At 44.8% G+C, this 20,741-nt stretch overlaps 2 protein-coding genes across 3 annotated transcripts in view; one reads left to right on the top strand and one right to left on the bottom strand.

The window, feature by feature from the left end:
• wnt5b (wingless-type MMTV integration site family, member 5b) overlaps positions 1–20,741 on the top strand; it is an 87,124-nt gene that overhangs the window by 42,119 nt on the left and 24,264 nt on the right. For both annotated transcript variants that reach the window (XM_080492469.1, XM_080492470.1), the window contains one exon: positions 4,008–4,070. The gene's annotated coding sequence lies outside the window, so the exon portion shown is untranslated. The remainder of the gene's footprint in view (positions 1–4,007; positions 4,071–20,741) is intronic.
• fbxl14b (F-box and leucine-rich repeat protein 14b) lies at positions 10,037–13,920 on the bottom strand. Its single transcript, XM_080492090.1, has one exon. It carries the CDS (start codon positions 13,233–13,235, stop codon positions 12,033–12,035), a length of 1,203 nt encoding a protein of 400 aa, XP_080348216.1. The 5' UTR covers positions 13,236–13,920; the 3' UTR covers positions 10,037–12,032.

The raw sequence follows: 20,741 nt of genomic DNA, 5'->3' as shown, positions 1-20,741 counted from the left end.
AATAGTCAGATCCTGTTGTTTCACTCTGAGTGAGACACAACTTAGATTTTCATCAGTCTGTCTAGATTAATCCACAAACCCAGGTATCCCGACCTTGAGGAGTGAGGAGGAGGATTACGTATTTTATTATCCAACATTGTACAACATAAGTAGTAAAAAATAAAGTCAGAAAATCTGAGTAAGTCCTATAAGACCTTTTTTTTAAATAGGACAAACGAAGGAGCTGATACAGACAGACTGAGCAAGACTGATTTTCTCCTTTCGTTTTGTGCAAAACTTCTCATAAACAGGATATGTCAAAGATTTAAATAGAGTGAGGTCGCAGAGTGACAGTTCAGAGGTGGAAGCTCTGCTTCACTTACATTCTAAACACATTTGTGTGACATTTGTGGGTTTGTTCTGCAGGTGAAGTGGCTCAAATCAACACGAGGAGGGTAAAATTCACATTTTCCCTGTGAGTTTGCGTCGGGGTGATCTGTACGACTGGGGTCTTACTTTCACACACATCGTGGAATATTGTATGTAATACTGGTGTTACATGTAGCTCCTGCTGTAAGACCACATTTAGAAACAATACAACTAATTTTGCAGAAGTCTGCTCAAGTGGCTAAGAAGTGGATTCAAATCCGATCGCAGCAGAAGGAACATGCTCAGAGCTGGTAACAAGTCCGTAGTTTAACCTGCAAGCGTTCCCTGCAGAAAGGGAATAAGTAGACACCTTTGAACATCACAACATGAATAAGAAAAAGCTGTGTCTTTATCTTGAGGTTAAATGTATTATCTTCTGATGTGTTTGCCTGTGCTCTGCCTTATTGTCCTTGAGCAAAGCGTTCAGTGTCGTGCAGCCCTGAGTTATAAACGTAACACTGCGAAGGTCCCTCAGCAAAATGTTTGACCACAGTGAAACTGTGTTTTGCACACTTCTAAATGGAAATGACTTGAGTTCTGATAGGTTGTTTTTTTTCAATTTTCACTGCCATCCTCCCATGTTACATCTTCTTCTTTCTTTTTTTTTGCACAACAGCGCCATGAAATCCAACAGCAGTTTTACATTGAAACGCATTTTGCCTTGAAATGTCTCTTTCGTTCCTCGCCTTTGTCGTTTCCAATACCTTTGTGCTCGGCAATTGGCTCTATTTGAAACCACAGGATGTAATGTGCCAGGAAGTATATGGTACAAAAATCCAGAGCAAAATCATCAGGTTGCCAAAAAAACAACAACCTTGAAAGTTACAGTGATTGGGAAACAATTTCCAGCGATACATCTGAGCAGTCTACCTTGACATTTTACATTGTAAATGTGTTTGGAACGGCTTCGTGTTTTGCTTTGTTCCTTCATGAGGTTTACTGGCGAACAACACGAGTGTGAATTGGCACCATCAACTGGATTGAAGTATTCCCTCTAAAACAAAAACACAAATGCTGAAACCCAAACTCCTGCGAATGTGAATGTGTTTCGGGGTTTGTTTGGGTTTTTTTCAGCTGGAGGTGGACCAACGCTGGACTTTCCTCCACTATTGCTGTGCTATGAAGCCTCCTAAACCCTCCACAGTTGTTATCATGTTGAAATCTGTTGCAAGGCTCAGTGTTTCCTGTCAAACACGTGTTTAAACCCCACTCCACTGTTGCTGCACATTTTTTTTTTCTTTTCCGCCTCCCTTTTTGTCCATTCCCCTTGTTTGAGAAGAGTACGACAAACTTTAAACAAAACAAAGCAAGAAAGGGGGTGAAAAAAAAAAAAAAAAAGTTCCTCTTTATTGATGGTTGAATGACAAGCTCCGCTGACAGCAAAGCGCGGGGAGCCGGCGGAGTGGCGAAAACCAGTGTGTGCGCGCGCACATGCATTATGCACACGCGCCTTCAAGCGCACGCGCGCACAGGAAGACAAGCACACACAAGCACAACCACACCTCCCACGCTACCAAAAACACTGCCTCACCTGACAAATTAGAATGTGTGTGAGCCTGTTGGGTTTTTTTTTTTAGTTTTTTTTGACATCGCAGGTATCTGTCACATTTCTGTCAGGGCTTCACGTGGCTTCACATCCAGACAAAGAAAGCTGAAAAGAACCCTCGTGTCATTCTCTCTCTCTCTCTCTCTCTCTCTCTCTCTCTCTCTCTCTCCCTGTCCATCGCCTCTCTCCCGTCTCTGCTGGGTTCTGTCGAATGAGGCAGGAAAAGGGAGCAGAAGTCAGCATCACACGCTGCATAATTTCCGTCTCCCACTGTAATTGCCTAAGCTTCTATAAAACATTCAGGAACAACGTTCATGGCTTGATTTTCAAATCAAATAGGGATTTATGAGTTGGAATTGAAGATTTAGTCTTTTTTGGCCCCTTTTAATCTGCTGGACGTTACATGTGTGCCAGCAGATCTAAGAACAAAGATCAATTTGAGCAAAGTAACATGGAAAAATAATGGTGAAAATATGATTAAAGACTCGTCCAGTTGGATTTTTACAAAGCTCATGTTCATGTGCCGCAGATTAGCTAATTTCCATTCATTTTTTTAATACAGCTTCATCCGACTAAAGGGTCACAAAGAGCTGGAGCGCATCCCAGCTGAATGTGTGCAAAGGCAGGGTGTATGCAGGACGTTTCGTCAGTCCATCGCTGGGCAAACAAGGAGAGGAAGACAATCACAACCCACTCCTACGAAGAGTTTTGAGTCACCAGTTAACCTCAAATGCATGTTTTTGGACTGTTTCTACCAGAGTACAATGACAAAGAACATGCAAACTCCACACAGAAAGGTTCAACTTTGCTTTTTGATTGTTGGCTTTAGACTTTCACTGCGTTTCTAAAATTGTTTTAAAAAAAACGCTGAAAAATCACAAGTTCCAACTCCTCAATTCTGACAACTGTCAACAAAGCTTCTTGATTTTAGATTAAGAAATGTCAAAATTAACATGCGTCTGAATACAGTGCTGTCATATGATTGAGCCTTCGGGGTTATAATGATCAGGACTTGTTATGGTTTAGTTATTTGTTTATGTTGTTTATAAACTGAACAACAGATGAAATGATTTAAAAATGAATGATCTGATTAATATTATAATAAAAGCAAAGTATAATTGAAATACTCCGCAAAATAAATCAGACCGTTATAAAACAAGGACGACTGTGAAACACGCAGTGGGAGAGGAAGAAATGTATTCGATTCATGTTTCCCGAGGAGCGAAAAGCACAACGACATCTCTGTTCTAGTCAAGAAAGAAGTAATTGTAATCTACTGAGTTAATTTTTTAAAGAAAAAGCATTAATAATGTATCATTCGGGGGCTGGATGAAGTCAATACTCTTTCTTTTGCTGTAAAACTTGGACATGTTGAAATGGAAAGAATTATTCTTGACCTTCCCCTAAATTCTTATTCTTACTTTTGTGGGGAGAAACAAAAGGAGAAAAGAAAAGAAAACGCGGCTCATTACTTTCAAAGGAATGTGAAGCAGAGGTGTGTGTGCGTGTGTTTGTATGTGTGTGTGTTTGTGTGTGTGCATGTGTGTGTCCAAGTGAAAATAATTAGCTGGTCTGCTGGGCAGCAAAGTATGAGCGAGGCAGTGGCAGGATTTCAGCATAAATACTTTTAATATGTTTGTGCGTGCGCATGTGACTGTTGTGCCAACTATTGTTAAAGTTTATTCAGATTTGGTGTGTGTGTGTGTGTGTGTGTGTGTGTGTGTGTGTGTGTGTGTGTGTGTGTGTGTGTGTGTGTGTGTGTGTGTGTGTGTGTGTGTGTGTGTGTGTGTGTGTGTGTGTGTGTGTGTGTGTGTGTGTGCGTGCGTGTCCGTCCAGACGGCATTTTAACATGGCGAGCCGACTTCTTGCAGCCCACAGTTAAACTGTGACTCACAGATTCCTCTCTCGCTCGCCGTCTCCGTCTCACCAGCCTCACATTTTTTTCTCATCTCTTTCTTCCTCCTTTCATTTTCTCATTTCTCACCACTTTCACCCGGGTCGCGGGCGTTTTCCTCCTCAGCCTCACCACCCCCTCTCCTTTCTCCTTTTCCAGGTCTGGTGCAGACTCCAGCAGACTTCTGGGCCAGTGAAGCTCTTTCCTCCAGTCCCAAACCCAGTGAGTTATAATAACGCCACACAATAGTCCCACTCCTCTTTTTTTTTTACTCCTATCATGGTTGTTTTAGTAGTTGTTTTTTTACTGTCATGTTGGAACTAAATTCTTAGAGCCTGGTGTTAATGAGGTTGTACATCTGAAAAGCCCCATTGACTGTAATTAAGCTAATTTTATGAGGGGAAAACATGTGCAAAGTCTAGTGTCGCTGATGCTCATTAAGTTTCGGGAAGCCTTTCATTAACCAGCACTGATTGGTTCAGAATAGGAGGAAAAACACGAGGGGCACGCACACACACACACACACACACACACACACACACACACACACACACACACACACACACACACACACATTCATGCAAGGTGAGATGCCCAAATCAAAAGCAATAGCAAAAGTTCTTGACTGGAGCCGGAAATAGAAAGAAAAAAAAAGTTTCCTGACACACACACACACACACACACACACACACACACACACACACACACACACACACCCAAGGGCCCCGGGGACTTCAAAGAGCCGTCTACTGTAGTTCAGCGACACCTCAACACCAGGTGCCGCTGAGCACAGGGAGGAGGGAGGGTGGCTGGAGACATGGAAACAAGGCGGGGGGGGGTGAGGAGGAGGAAAGACAATGTGAGAGAGATAGAAGGAGGTGAAAAGGAAAGATAACAGTGTGTGTGTGTGTGGGGGGGGGGGGGTGGTAAGCGGTTGCACAGAGTGGTAAAGAAAGAATAAGTTGAGGAGCAGAAAGACGGGGATGAAAGTCGACCGGCAGAGATCTAAAAACGGGTCCAGGAAGACAGACGTGGCGGCAGACGAGAGATGGAGACACACAAGGAGTTTGTCACCGGTGGGGTTGGGGGGGGGGGGGGGTCAGTAACACTGTGCCGCTAATATCCCCACTTGCTTTGTTGTGAAGAACGGCAGTTCCTCTTTTAATGGCGAACTGGTCCTTTAATGACGGGCAGTAAAACACACAGATACATAATGCCGCCCCCCCCCCCCCCCTCTGCCTGACAGGAAGTGTGGCTCAGAGCACAATGCGACGAGTCGCAGTTCAACTTTTACAACTCGCGGGCCAAAGACACACACCCACACACACACACACGCGCGCGCACAAACTCGCAGTTCAAATGCAAAAGCAGCACTTTATTATGAAAAAGCGACCTATATGCAGCACAAATGTGAAAACTTTGTCTAATTAAGGTGCCTGCAGGGTTTTGAATTACCGTGCTGGGGAGCTGTCAGTCAAGCAGACAGGCGGGGAGCGAGGGAGATACCGTCTTTACACGAAGCCATTTAGCGCAGGCTTTGATCCCGGCTACCTGCGGTGCGGCGGTGCAACGAGTGCACTCTACTCTCCTCCCTGTTCCGTGGCTTCGGCTTCCACGGCGAGCCGCCGAGGCGCACGGCAGAACGAACCCTGTCGGCCCCCGTGCCGTCCGGCTCAGGCGGTTGTGGTTCGTCATCGACTCAGGAAAGTGGAGCTAATGGCGAGGAGCGCGGCGCCGGCTTTTAGGCTCATTCTGACATGGAGAACTCGTCTCTGCTTGCCACGTGAACATCATGTCAGAACATTTTGTTTAATTTGTGCGTCGCTTGTTGAAGTAGATGGTGTACTGGAAGAATATAAAAGCTTTGTGCATTCAGCGCTGCCTGGAGCCAGACATATTCAGCTAGAAAGACTAAAAGCGAGGGTCAAGCGGGGCAGCGGTGAGGCATAATTAAGTACATCTAGTTAAGTACTACACCTGAGCACAGTTTTCAGGTACATCTCGTTTATTATTTCCTTTTAAGGGTATTTTATACACTCGCTCCAGGGTATCAAAGGAGAATTCTACTTGAACTGATTAAGATTTGAAGCGAAGGACAACTAAGCAACGAAATGTCCGGATTTCATGAAAACTCTCCTCTTTCCTCTTTACCGCCCCGCATTTGAAAAGCGACAGGTTTAAAGAGCGTTATGCACTGGAGGGTCTGGAGAAAACACACGCAGGCACAGGAAGAAAATGCAAACTCAGCACAGAAAGGCCCCGCATCCTGTTTTAAAGCCGATATTGTATCTTCATGAGGAGGGTCGATCGCAGCATCCCTCCAGGAACTGATGTAATATTAAAAAAAATTATTCGACTTTAACACTAAATAGTAAGAAGAGAGCTGCTGCTTTATTTCATTTTTATTTTTTTTACTAAAAATCAGCCAAGAAGGATTTTCCCTTACAAAGCAATTTAAGTGTGGTCAAATATGATTGTGAGGCGAGCGCTCACAGAGGTAAGTCATGGCTCAAGGCTGCACGACACTGAATGCTTTGAACAGACAGAGTCCGTGAAGTGACAAGGACAATAAAGCAGAGCAAGTGTCACCTCATAATCAGATAATAATGGAGTTCACTTGAAGCTAGAGACCGAAATTCATCATATGTACAGTTTATATTGAATATTCTGCTGCTGCCTTTTACAGGGATCACCACAGCAAGTCACTGCAATCTAGACTTGGATTTATCTATTTATTGCTTTTTATATTACTGCCCTTTCTGCCACAACTAAGATTGGAACCCAGGTTCCCGATTAAACTGATTTGTTATGTGTGTAAAAGTGGTTTTGGTGGAGGAGCCACAGTCTGTTGCATAAATATCTCACATTGCATCACTATAAACTCAAGTTTATTCATGGATCAAAGTGTATTCATGTTAGCGGGATGTTGTGGACGGACTGAGGTGTTGTTCGCCTTCTTTAACTCGCTGGAATCATCTCGTGGCTCCAGCTTCATAATCTATACGGATTGATAAATAGCAGCATCTGTTTGATGATCTAACTATTAGTAAAGAAGTTTAACAATGAACAATCCTACTCCAAAGCGTGCACATCGAAGCTCCAACATATTCTCTGTGGTCTGAGTTCCGGTTTGAAGATGTGACGTTTCCTCCCTCAGTCCAAAAAAAGGACTTTTTAGGTTAACTGATGACTCAGACTTGTCTGTTAGGCTCCGCCCACACCGCAGGTCTTGATGCTCAATTCGGATTTTTTTGCTGGGATCCGATTTTTATTTTATTTTTTTTTGTGATTGTACCGGATGTTTTCGGGCCCCAGAGCGCAGAAGACAACGTGAAGTCACGCCGAGCTATTTACGCACGGCACGCCGGTCAGCGCCAGGGTTGCCAGATGTGACTCACCGTTTCCTGCCTGCATTGGCGTGAATGTGTAGACAGCTGTGGCGACCCGTCCATGGACGTGTCCCAAAGTCAGCTGGGATAGGCTTTAGCTCCCTTAAACTGGATGAAACCGTCTAAAAGATGGATTCGTGGATGTATAAAATCCAAAGACTGGATTTACTGGAAATATGTTTGTATGAAGTAGAATCATAACTGTGCTTCACAGGAGCAAAAGTCAAAGTGTTTACATTCTCAGTTGTAGTTTTCCATTGCATTGACAGCTTATGGTGACTTACAGTGACATTATTTGACAGGTTTCTTTAGCGTTTATAAAGGTCATTTTGGTTTTTTTTTAGAATACAATACAAAGTCAACCTGCATCTTATACAACAGGGTGATCTGTCACTACCTGAGCCGACTGCAGCAGAACTGCACTTTAATTCACACTCAGCTCGCTGTATTCAGAATGCAAATTGAGACGGCAACTTATAGAATAATGGAGGAGTTTGTATTCTCCTCACAGATTGTTCAGGGGGGGAGTCGTTTCATCAGGTGGAAAAAAAGGGATTTAAAGTATTTCAAAATGAGAAGAACTGGCGCTTCACAGGTGGTCCGCATCACCTCCTCGAGGACTCAAAAAACACAGCGAGAGGCACAAGGAGGCAAGGTGACCCGATGTTAAAACATGACAACCTTCCTGGCTGCTGATGTGTCCTTGAGCAAGACGAGAGCTCTCCCAGTAGCTCCAGCTGTGGGGCTCTGGAGCAGAGCTCTGACCTCTGACCCCTCTGTGGTGGGCAGGGGACAAAGAGAGATTTGCCCTGTGGGGATTAATAAAGTATCACATTATCATTTGAATGCAGCTGATTGTATCTTCATCGCTCCACATTTCAGGCTGCAGATCGTTTTCTAACAAATGTGTGATATGACCTTGTTGCTTTCGTAAAAAAAAAAGGTCTGCCCGTGTCAAATCTATTGGAAAACTAATGCCATTGTCCATCTCCCACCTCTTCATCGCTATTATAGCTCAGCTTCCGTCTATCTCACTCACAATAGTACTTTTTAGGCGTCAAGATTTGATTAATGCTCGCTATAAAGGCAAAAAACACATGCAACAGTGGTTCAAAGCTGATCTGGCTTGTAAGTCTGCGTGGTTTTTCTCCTTCCGTGGCTGATAAACACATTTCAGATGTTTCTGAGTTGAAGCGGCGCAAAATGTCACGAGACAAAATCTTTTACATCTCAGTGTGCGCTGGTTGCAGTGCTATTGCACAAGACCAAAGGGCAACTAAAGCAAAGTTAAGAAACAACGAACAGTGACACTCTGCGCGCGCCTGTGTGTGTGTGTGTGTGTGCGTGTGTGTCTGTGTGTGTGCGTGTGTGTCTGTGTGTGTGCGTGTGTGTGTGTGTGTGTGTGTGCCTTTCTTTCTGTCTGTCTCTTTCGGTCCCTGTGGTCAACAATCCCTCTGCTGGCCTTTATCCCCAAATCCCCATGGACAGAGAGTCAGGAGAGGGAGAATGCTTAAATGCTTTGAATGATGGTGTGGAATGCTAAAAAGAAGTGTGTGTGTGTGTGTGTGTGTGTGTGTGTGTGTGTGTGTGTGTGTGTGTGTGTGTGTGTGTGTGTGTGTGTGTGTGTGTGTGTGTGTGTGTGTGTGTGTGTGTGTGTGTGTGTGTGTGTGTGTGTGGTGATAGAAACGGGGGGGTGCAGTGAGAAGAGGGAGGGGGTCTCTTGCCTGGTCGAAGATCTGGTATGCGTGACTGAACAAGAGGAGAAAAAGAGGAAGAGAAGGGGAAAAAAAAAAAGAAAAAGACCCAACTAAAAACCTGCCTTCGTAACTTCTAAAGACAGACAATGGCTACTGACTGGCCTGGCAACCCTCAGTGTGTGTGTGTGTGTGTGTGTGTGTGTGTGTGTGTGTGTGTGTGTGTGTGTGTGTGTGTGTGTGTGTGTGTGTGTGTGTGTGTGTGTGTGTGTGTGTGTGTGTGTGTGTGTGTGTGTGTGTGTGTGTGTGTCACTTCACACACAGGACACGTCCTGATAGAAAGCAGAGAGAGGGAAATCTGCTCTAACCAACTTTTAGATCTCATTACTCTGCGCATGCAGCCGCCGCACAGATGCAGCTCCGCCACATGTGAAATGAAACCCTGTAGGGGGGGGGGGGACTAATACCTAAACCCTTCCATTTAAGCCATGAAATCCACTAAATTTAACCTTAACCCCTTTAAACCTACACTTTGAAACCTTGTGACTTACATGTGAAACTCCGCTGCACATCCAGCCGTGTTAAAGAAAAACACCTTTTTGCTTGTTTTTGTGGAGAAGAGGTTAAAAATAACAAACAGACATCGCTGATTAAAAAATAAATAAATAAAAAATCAGCAGCCTAGAACAGTTTCCCATAATAAACGCCGTGGTGATAATTAATTACACAGGCACTGCAGCCAAATCAAGACGGCAAGCATCCATTTTGAATCTCCTCATAAATAATAAAACAACACACAAGACTTTCAGCTTTCTCTCTCTCCCCCTCTTTCTCTCTCTCTCTCTCCCCCTCTTTCTCTCTCTCTCTCTCTTGAGAGGCGAGACTGGACTGATCAGGGACAATACTTGCAAAATGTATGAGAGATTATTAGTGGCCATGCATTTAAAAAAAATAAAAAAATAAACCACCTGAGTGTGTAACATGTCAGTGCAGTACCGGATCACAGCAGATGGGATCGTATTAGTGGGGAAACAACAACAAATCGTGGAAACTGACAATTGCAGCGCCACTCCTGCACAAAAGTGAGCCACACCGTTCTGCATTCATTCATTATATAAATATCTTTATTTGTTTTAACCGTAAGAATATAAAACAATTTAAATTTGGGATTCTGCATTTCTCTCTTTACAAACACATAATATACAGTACATCTTTTCAATTTCAGACACACACAGCGTTTTCAGCAGGACGCACATCCGTATATTAATTTTTCTAGCAGGTCATTGCATTACATTGAAACGCGCGCACACTGGCATCAGTGCGCGCGTGTGTGTGTGTGTGTGTGTACAGCCTGAATGCATGTGTGTGTGAAAGAAAGAGAGAGATGGGGAGAGAGAGAGAAAGAGAGAGAGAGAGCAAGAAAAAGACGCATTCGCTTGTAACCCGAGACGGAGGCGAGAGAAAGAAAAATAATCGATTGCTCCTTATTCTAAGCATGTCTCAAAATGGATTCAGGGTATTTTTATTCAGAGAGAAGAGGGGGTGAGAGATGGAGAAAAAGAGGAGGAAAGAAGAGATATCCCTGCCCTCCTCTCTTCCTCTCCCGTCTCTCCATACTCCACGCTGGCGAGAGGAACATGAATATGAATGCGACCTGTGTTGGCATTGACGTGGGAAAATTTGAAAAAAAAAAAAAAAAAAAACACGAGGCAAAAAAAAAAAAACAACCCCTGATTCGTTTCCATCGACAAAGGGTAGGAAATAGAAATCACTTCAATTTGAAGTACGATGCTCTGAGCAACATTCACTGACATTTATCCACACAAGCATCCCTTTACAAAAGAAGAAAAAAAATGTAAAATACCTACAGCCTGATTATCCTATAAGGACATACACTGTGTTTAATAATGGTTCGATCCTGCTTGTTTCATGTGTAACATTCCTCTGTACATCATCATAGAATCTATAGGTATTTCTTATCCTAGTCCTGCCTCCTTTATATTGGTCAAAGCTTGAATACAACACGTCCCTCCAGGGCGCTAAAAGTTGGACTTTATCCCTAAAGAAATGAAGGAAAACAATAAAAGAAAGCTCTTTATGTGTTGTTTGCATAAAGCCCTGTCCTCTTGTGATGCAGCTTGCTTTGACAGCTCGCTCTTCCTTCCTCTCTCTCGCTCTCTCTCTCTCTCTCTCCCTGGAAATGTGTTGCTGTTTACGGGGTAAATTAACAAAGGTAGTTAGATTGTGTCCTGGTCTCCTTTCTCTGGCTCTGCTCATGGAAGAGGGGAGGGAGAGGCGGAGGGGAGGGGATGGGGGAGGGGGCAGACACAGTCCCTTTAGGCACATTTTCTCCCAGTCTCTCTCGCTCTCTCTTTTTTAACAGTATACACCCTTTAAAAGAAGAATATAACCAAATACGAGGTAGCCAAATGTTTTTAGGCGTGATGGCTGTAGCGGAGATTAGTCATAAATGTCTGAAAGCAGACTCACTGCAAAAAAAAAAAAAAAAAAAGTGAAATAATAATAAAAAAGTCTCATATTTAAGTTTTAAAACCTCCTTCTTTGCTTTGAATGATTAAAAAGAATTGTTTGAATGGGTGCAAGTTTCACTTCCAGTATCTTCCGGAAAGCCGGTGTCAGGAAATGAAGAGTACTATATGTAGAAAGTGAAACAAGCTGAAGTTTTTGTTGTTTTTTTCAGTTCAAAGTCACATTTTACGAGATATTAAAACTCAACATGAGATCAAAGCATTTGTTAACAGGGATTTTTCTCTCTTTTCTTTTTTTTTATGAGCTCAATAACAAAAGTTTTAATTGCTTTCTACCAGGCAGAATATTAAAGTCATATCAAACACTAATTTAAATCCTGCACGGCCAAACGTAAAGAAGAAAAATAAGACATTGAATGTAAAAACTCTGGGACACATGGGAGAATGACACCTGAAGCGGGAGGATGAAGTAAGCCTTTTTCTCTTTTTAGATTTAAAAGAAAAGAAATTTCCCCACCCATTCAGCCCCACTTCCTTATGTTCCCCATGTCCCCATCCAGAAAAGAAAAAGAACACACACACACACACACACACAGAAATAAACATTTCCAATCACCTCACTTTCTCACTCTCTGTCATCTGCCAGAGTCCCAGATTCAACACTTTAAGGCAGGGGAGCTGAGTGATCCTCTCCAGTCCCCTCTTGGTGATCTTGGTACATCCATACAGGTCGATGCCCGCCAGCTGGGTCAGGTGGTCGGCTATGAGCTCCAGTCCTTTGTCCGTGATCCGGACACACTGTCCAATGTTCAGGGTCCTCAGCTCGTGCATTTGCCTCACCATCCGGTTTATCCCGTCGTCGGAGATGTGGCACGAGCACAATGACAGGGACTTGAGCTGGTAGAGCCCCTGGGCGATGTACGCCAGAGTTTGGTCCCCGATCTTGTCACAGAAGGAGACGTCGAGTCCGGAGAGCCTCAGCGTGCCCATGGCGAGGTGCATGGTCCCCGTGTCGCTGATGTTGTCGCAGGAGCGCAGGTTGAGGCTCCACAGGGAGGCCATGTGGGAGAGGTGGATCATCCCGGCGTCCGAGATCCCCCCGCAGAAGCTCAGGTTCAACACCCGGAGCTTGGTCAGCCCCTTGGAAATGTGTTTGAGTGACAGGTCCGTCAGCTTCTGACAGTCCTGCAGAGTCAGGTACTCCAGGTTTAGGCAGCCCTCCGCTGCACTACGGGTCATACCCGCCAAATGCCCGATGCCCACGTCCGACACATGCCTGCAGGACCTCAGGTTGAGGCTCTTGAGCCGGTGGAGGCCCCAGGCTATCAACAGAAGCCCGGTGTTGGTGATGTTGCTGCAGCCGCCGAGCTCCAGCACCTCCAGGTTCTTCAGATACTGGGCGATCCTGCCCAGGCTGGAGTCCGTGATCTGCTTGCACAGGCTCAGGTTCAAGACCCGGAGCGACGGGATCTCCTGCACGAACGCGTGACCCAGCCCGTTGTCGGTGAGGTTGTAACAGCCCGACAGATTGAGGGACTCGATGTTGGGCATTCCCTGGATGACATAGCTGAGGCTGCGGCGCAGGGACAGGATCTGGACCCTCCGGATGCCCCTGGCCTGGAGGCTGGGGAACAAGGAGGGATTGGCCCGGCGGAGGTGCAGCTTGGCCTCCACCCCCCTCCACACTGACTTGTGGTAGGATGCGTCCCTCCAAGCGATGCACACTTGGGCTACCCTGCCTTTGTCCCTCACGTCCAGATAGCTGAAAATCATGGCCAAAATTTCCGGGAAGAGGCACGAGATGTGCGTCTCCATTGTTTTTTAAAACCCAGGCATATAAGAATTAATACTCCACACCTCCAAGGCTGAAGAAAGAAGCCCACTTTAAACACCCTCCTCTGTTGCAATCATGCAAAAAAAAAAAAAAAAAAGTATCAACAGTCCCAGTTATCCACAGAAGTGAAAAGAAAAGAAAAGAAATGAGTTTTGTGTGTGTTTCTCTCTCTTTTCTCTCACACTGAACTGTGCAAAAATCGATCCAACTCTCTCCAATGACACGTGATCCGCTCTGGTTGCGCAGTAGGTTTCAAATGTATTTAAAAAAAAGAGAGAAAAAACAAACAAACAAACAAAAAAAGCGTTTATTCCTGCCTCAACCCCTCTCTCCGCCAAAAAGAGGAGGAGAGGGGGGCGAAAGGAAGGAGGAGGAGAGGAGGAAAAAGCGTCAATCCTTCCCCCTCTCTCCCTCTCTCAGACGACGCTTCCTCGTATTATACCTACAAAATGCCTTCCTCTCTCGGCCGAGCGGGGATCCAGACGGTCGTACATTGCAGAATGGGGAAAGTGGAGAAAAAAACCCGGACACTCTTTTAACGCCACCTACTAAAACACAGCTCCATGGTAGAAAGGCGAAATAGACAGAGCGGGGTTGGCTTTGTGGGCAGAGAGAGAGAGCGAGAGAGAGAGCGCGCGAGAGAGAGAGAGCGAGAGAGAGAGGGGCGTCCTGGGCTCAAAGCCTTTGTCTGCTCTTTTCAAACCGACTTGGCAGGGACCCCAACACTCCGCTTCCACGGCAGGGGTGGCGGGAAGTGGTAAAATCGCACACGCGCGGCTAAAACAGATACGACAACACGCCGCGTTACCAAGGGCAGTTATAACACCCGCCTAACACATAATCAGACGCGCGTGCGACAATTTAATAAGCGACGCGATGCGAAATCATTGCGTAGCGCGATCGAGTCACCCCTACCCCCTCCGTGTCACGCAGTTGGTTCCTTCCGCCTCAGCTGGAACGGTGCGAACAGTTTCCCTTGGAAACCAACTTCTTACAATTCAGTTCACTTTGGGCTTTAACCCTTTGAGCGGACCACACAGAAAAACACAGGCACGCCAACACGGGAGCCCCTTTCAGGCCACTCACTTGGCATCAACATTTAGTTTTTATTTATTTAATAATTGTGATTTCTTTGTTATTGTTGTGGAAAAGCAAGTAGAGCATTTCCTAAATGGCCCTGGCCCTGCCCCCCCCCCTCCTTTTTTTAAATTTACTAACATTATTGCAAAACTAGAAATAACATTGCCAAAGTTTATAAACAAACATTTTATCAGGCAAATATTTAGTGAGGATTAACTGTGGATGTGAATCAACCACAACAGAAAACTTTATTTTACAAACAATAAATCAACATTTCATCCTGTTTTTTTAACTAATAACTCTACATTGATGACAATCACATTTTTTCATAGTTATGCATTATTGAATTTTGCCAAACATCGTTATCATCTGCACATCGCCTGATTGATGCACTTGAGAATATAATAAACTTGCACAAAAATAATGTCATACATTTTCCCCATTGTTTTCAACAGGGTTTACTTTTGCACTACATTTGTGCAGGAAAGGCGATCCAGCTCCAGACAAGCATCTGATGTGAAAACCAATATGCGAAGTTTTACAGTGCAAGTTGCAGTGACCCTGTCAGCCAAGTAGACACTCTCAAATTATACAGCAGTGCTGCTCAATAACATGTTGCTAATCTCTTACAGAAATCGAGTGAGAAATATATTCACGTTACAGAGATTTCAAGCTCAGAATTGTGGGGGGAAAAAAAAGGTGTTTTCTGTTAGTTTCAACTTATTTTATCATGTTTAAATGGCACATAAAGCTGGATTACACTGATTTTAAAATGTTGAAATATCCTGGGATTACACACTGGGGTGTGGTATGTCAGTGAAAGCCTTATAAACAGTTATATAATTAAAAGTTTTTCATTGACTTGGTATCTGGCACATATGGGAAAACTCTCAAGACCAGATCACAGTTTGTTCGTGTGCCTCTCTGTGTCTGTGTCTCTCCCCCTCCATAGTATTAAAATCTACACAAATAAGGTATGTATACAGTTTAGTGCAGTTGGGAGGCTTGGAACACTGTGGTGATAAAACACACTTTAAAGTGTTTTTAAAATGACTCAAAGACTTTATTTCTCTCACGCGTCTCTCATAAAGATCCAAACTAATCACTTTGAAGCTGTTGTCTCACATCTGGCTTTGCTTATGTTTGGATACTTGAATAATCAAAGGCTCATTTTAGCTTCAGCTGATGGAACCGTGAATATATTAACATGCACTCATGAGCATCAGTAATAGATAGCTGCACATAGATTACTTCACATAGCCTTTTTGTGATGCATCAGGTCAAAGTAATGTTCTTTTTTTTTTTTTGCACTTTCCCCTTCCATGGGCCTCTCTCACCCCCTAGTGTAAGGTTGGTTTGTGTGTAGGTGTGCAAAATGTGTGTGTGTGTATGTGTGAGGGTTTGTCAGTGTTACTCTGCATCAATGCGTGTGTTTAAAGCATCTACTCCAGAACATATGCCCGTGCATATGTAGCTTTTGCATGTAAACACTATATATATTTTTTGATATGCTGGCATCTTTCCCTTTCAGCGGTTAGTTGGATTTTTTTTGTGTGTGTGTGTGTGTGTGGGGGGGGGGGGGGGGGGGGGGGGCATGTGTGTGTGTGTGTGTGTGTGTGTGTGTGTGTGTGTGTGTGCACAAGAGGGAGATAATATGACAGGGGAGCCGTTTGCTGAAGCCTGTGGAGTGTGGCAGAGTGGTTGAGTTAGAGCAATGAGAGAGGAAGAGCTGATGAGAAACATAGAGGGAGAGGAGGGAGATAACAGGGAGCCAACAGCGATCAGGCGAGGGAAAACGCCGAAGGAGAGGAGGCTGCAGAAACAGGCGTTTTTTTTAACATGGAAAAAGGCAGCCATGCTCAACTGACAGCAACTCTCCTCTCCTCCACCTCTCCCTCATAAAGGATCTTCAGGTCTGCCCTGATATTAAGCCCATGTGTTTGCTGGGAGTGCTGTTGATCCTTCTAATAATCTCTGTGTGGTCACATTCTCCATGAGGCGATCCCACTGTCATGCAGCGACGCTGGAAGCAACGGAGAGCAGAATTCACCGTCTGTTTCATGTCAGAGTCGTACCAGAGTTCAGCGACGAGCCGCGGCGACAACATCTCCGAGTTAACAGAATCCAAAGGAAGTTTTCCAAAGCCGCAGTGTTCTGAGTTGTAACTGAGGAGCCCCTTCATCTGAACTACTTCTTTTGTCTCTCCCTGAATTAGTTTATATTCTTTCTGCATGGCTTCACAGTGGTTATCATAAGAAAAATCTACACACACACACACACACACACACACACACACACACACACACACACACACACACACACACACACACACACACACACACACACACACACACACACACACACACACACACACACACACACACACACACACACACGTGGAGAAGATGCAAATTCCAAACTCCCCTGAAACTGCATTGTGAGAAAATGTACTTCTTTAGAGAACATTGAAGACAAAACTCATTTCGCCTATTTAGAGTTGTTGTAATGAGTGGAGAATACGTCTATTTATAGACGCTCATACAGAAAGACGATGTCATGATAGTTCAAGGCCGCAATTTAACAATATTTGAGCGTTTAACACTTACCGTAGATATCTAATGCAAATCATCCCCGTTAGCTTTCAACTTATATTCTGTAACTTCATCAAGGGCAAAAACACAGCCGTTAACCGCGCCGTCCCCTGTGGCTGCCTACACCTACGTCCTTGGTATTCAGGCGCCGAGTGTGTCATGCATTTTCAAAATAGCGATCCTGACATGAATACCAAGCTTTATGATGATAGTGCAAACACCTTGAGTTGGAAACGGGGTGGCAGATTAACGGCGGCTCACAGCTAAACGTGGCTAAATTGTGGCCAGGGTTGGCCCCGCCGGAGCACGCTGCCTGAGATTAAACACAGGGGACGCAGACGGAAACTAATTTCCTCACACAGATGTTGTCTTAAATCCTAACTGTATGGAGGTATTGGTTTATAGAAGCAATTGTCCTCAGACATTTATGTTTGTAGGGTTCAAAACAGAAGTAGTACAGTAGTACCTCTTTATCCAATCCGGAGGGGCGATGATCAAGGGTGCAGGTGGAGTAGAGAAAACCCATGCATGCACAGGACGCATGTGCACACAGGAAGTTTTCCGGCCCACAACTTTTCTCCTATGAGGGAAGAGGGTTAACCTCGACACCATTTTGTTTATCCACTTTAAATCGAGCCGGCGGAGCCTCGAAGCCTTCCGCGCAGTCTCAACACTGCGCTGTTAGGTTCTTATCAAACTTTTTAATCCCCCCCCAAAAAAATTGTCTTTAGAGTGCCATTCTGTCTGCTGACTCGGCTATTTCCTATCGGTGCAGAGAGGCAAAAGAAAAATTGATGAGGGAGAAGAGGCAGAAATAAATACAGAAGAGAGGGCGATACGGAAAAAACTGATCGAGGCGAGTCTGTGTGCCGCAAGCTTCCTTCTCAGCAGCAGTAGCTGAGTCTCTTTCGTCATGACCTGCCTCTGTGTGTGTGTGTGTGTGTGTGTGTGTGTGTGTGTGTGTGTGTGTGTGTGTGTGTGTGTGTGTGTGTGTGTGTGTGTGTGTGTGTGTGTGTGTGTGTGTGTGTGTGTGTGTGTGTGTGTGTGTGTGTGTGTACTTGCACAGCATGCATTTCTTTCTGTTTTTCTGTCTCCTCCTGTCTGCTTCACATCACAGCTGTGTGTGTGTGTGTGTGTGTGTGTGTGTGTGTGTGTGTGTGTGTGTGTGTGTGTGTGTGTGTGCGTGTGTGTGTGTGCGTGCGTGGTGCTGTGGTGTGTCATAGCCCTCTTAGAAAACCCGCTGGGTCTGAGCCAGCACTCACACTGAGCAAGAGAGGAGAGCGAGAAGAGGAGGAAGGATGGATGGTTGAGGCGAAGTGAGCGGGGGGGAAATAAGGAGTGGGTCAGCGGAAAAGGAAAGAGGATGAAGGCGTACCACCGCCATGTTAAAATGGGGGTTTATGAAAATAAGCTTGGAGGACAGTGAGAAGTGCTTGGATTTGACAGGTGGGTGTGAGACCTCCCAGAACTTCTCCCAACCTTAGCCTGCGCTCCCAGAGCCGGCAGCAGTGGCCCAACTTCGACTTTTATACTCGTATGTGAGAGAGTTCGAACAGCACAAATAATCTTTCTTCAGATCCAGCACAGGAACAGGCTGTCACGATGTTGCGTCGGAAAAGACCACGATGTTCGAATAATGGAGGACAACTCTACAACCAAACAAAGAAATTCAGTGTTAAGATCTGTGGTGACGCTTTTCTCATAATGTGAGTCCAGAAAATGATCCATTGTTGGTCTAAAACATTGTAATAATCTCCATTCAAACACATTTGTGACAAAAAATAAACATCCCAGGGTCTCTTTAATGTGTGATCACACACCCACACACACACACACACACACACACACACACACACACACACACACACACACACACACACACACACACACACACACACACACACACACACCGGCATCTGATAGAGATAGCATACTGTAACAATGCACTCTGTGCCCCCTGATTGACACACACACACACACACACACACACACAGACACACACACACACACCCACACACACACACACACACACACACACATACACACACACACACAGCACATTGTATACGCAATGAATCTTTTATGTTCCTTCAGGTGTTTCCTTGCTTCACCGCAGCTTCACCTGTTCCGTGCTGAAACATAGGCTATTGTGTGTGTGTGTGTGTGTGTGTGTGTGTGTGTGTGTGTGTGTGTGTGTGTGTGTGTGTGTGTGTGTGTGTGTGTGTGTGTGTGTGTTGTGCACCTGCTTTCAGCACCCCCCTCCTTTTACTGGCCTCACTCTATCCTCTGTTCATTTTTGGCATTTAGCTTTTATTTCTCTCTCTCTCTCTCTCTCTCTCTCTCTCTCTCTCTCTCTCTCTCTCTCGTCTTACTCAATGCAAATAGTACAGTAACGAAATTAAAGTGAAGAGGAAGGTTGACAATGTGTGACAGTAAATTAATCTCCTGCTTCTGACATTGACCTACTAGAATAGAATAGAATAGAATAGAATAGAACAGAAATACTTTATTAATCACAGGGGGACATTTTTGAACTAGTGAAAATGGCAGCTACATGTAAGGCCTTCTATCCATCCACTGGGAGCAGTTTGAGGTTCGGTGTTTTGCTCAAGGACACTCTGACATATGGGCCTTGGAAAAATAGAATCGAACCCAAAACCTTCCAGTACGATCGCGCTACCAACCGAGCCACAGCTGCTCACATGCTAGTTTCAGTGTTATATTGTCTTCCAGTAGGATTTGAATGATTTCCGTGTAGCTAAGTCAACGTTTATCTGCAATTTGTTGATATTTGTCATCTCAACAGGTTGTATTATCTTACGGTTACCCTTTTTCTTTTGTTGCAACCAATTTCCACAAGAGGCCTAAGCTTGTCAGTTCCTTGTTTTTTGAAGAGTTTGTGCTCAATGGGCGACCACTTTGTAAAATTACATCCTTGCCTGGTTCATGGGCAGGGCTATCAATTATTCTGAGGGTGAAAAACCACAACCTCTGTGAAGAACCAGGTCGGAAGCAGCCAGAAGGTTCTGCTGAAATGTTTGGAAAAGAGCTAGATGAGCGAATTCCATGTATTTTTAGTTGGTCCAGGCTGTATTCTGCCTTCGCTCGCAGTCAGCTGGTGTCCGCTCCAGCCCACTGTGACCTTGAGTTGGATAAAAGTGGAGTAGAAGATGGATGGATACATAGAGAAGAGTGAGGTCGGGATGAGTATAAATACTTCAGTGGGTAATGAACAGTGATGGAAGACAAAACAGGTGGGAACCGCAAGAGGAAAAAGTTGAGTGGGTGAAATATGTACATGGCGAGCATAAGGACGAGGAGGAGGAGGAGGCGGAGGAGGAAGAGGAGGGAGCATACAGAGGGAGGTCACTGCCAGGAGATTCAAGCCTGCTTCCTCCAGTGTATCTGCCTCGCTCTCCTTTACTCCTCTCTATCTCTACCTCCATTTCTCTCTCTTTGTTCCCTTTTGTTCACCTTCTTTTCTGACAGCTCGTCTGTGCTGCCGTCTCACCACAATGCCTCAAAGGCTCTGTGTGTGTGTGTGTGTGTGTGTGTGTGTGTGTGTGTGTGTGTGTGTGTGTGTGTGTGTGTGTGTGTGTGTGTGTGTGTGTGTGTGTGTGTGTGTGTGTGTGTGTGTGTGTGTGTGTGTGTTCAACAATGCTTTTCTTTTCTGCCAGCTCTGCAGTCTGACATAGGAGATTTTTCAGCCGTGTGCTCCCTCTCCCTCAGTAGTCAGCATTTTGGCATTTTCTCATTGCACTCTGTCATCGTTTGGCATGAATAGGCTGCATATTGTTGTGTGTGCATATGCTCGTG

This window comes from Lipophrys pholis (genome assembly GCF_963383615.2).
Source record: "Lipophrys pholis genome assembly, chromosome: 22".
NCBI lineage: Eukaryota > Metazoa > Chordata > Actinopteri > Blenniiformes > Blenniidae > Lipophrys > Lipophrys pholis.
The sequence above is the reverse complement of the archived record's forward strand: the minus strand, read 5'-3'. Positions and strand labels throughout refer to the sequence as shown.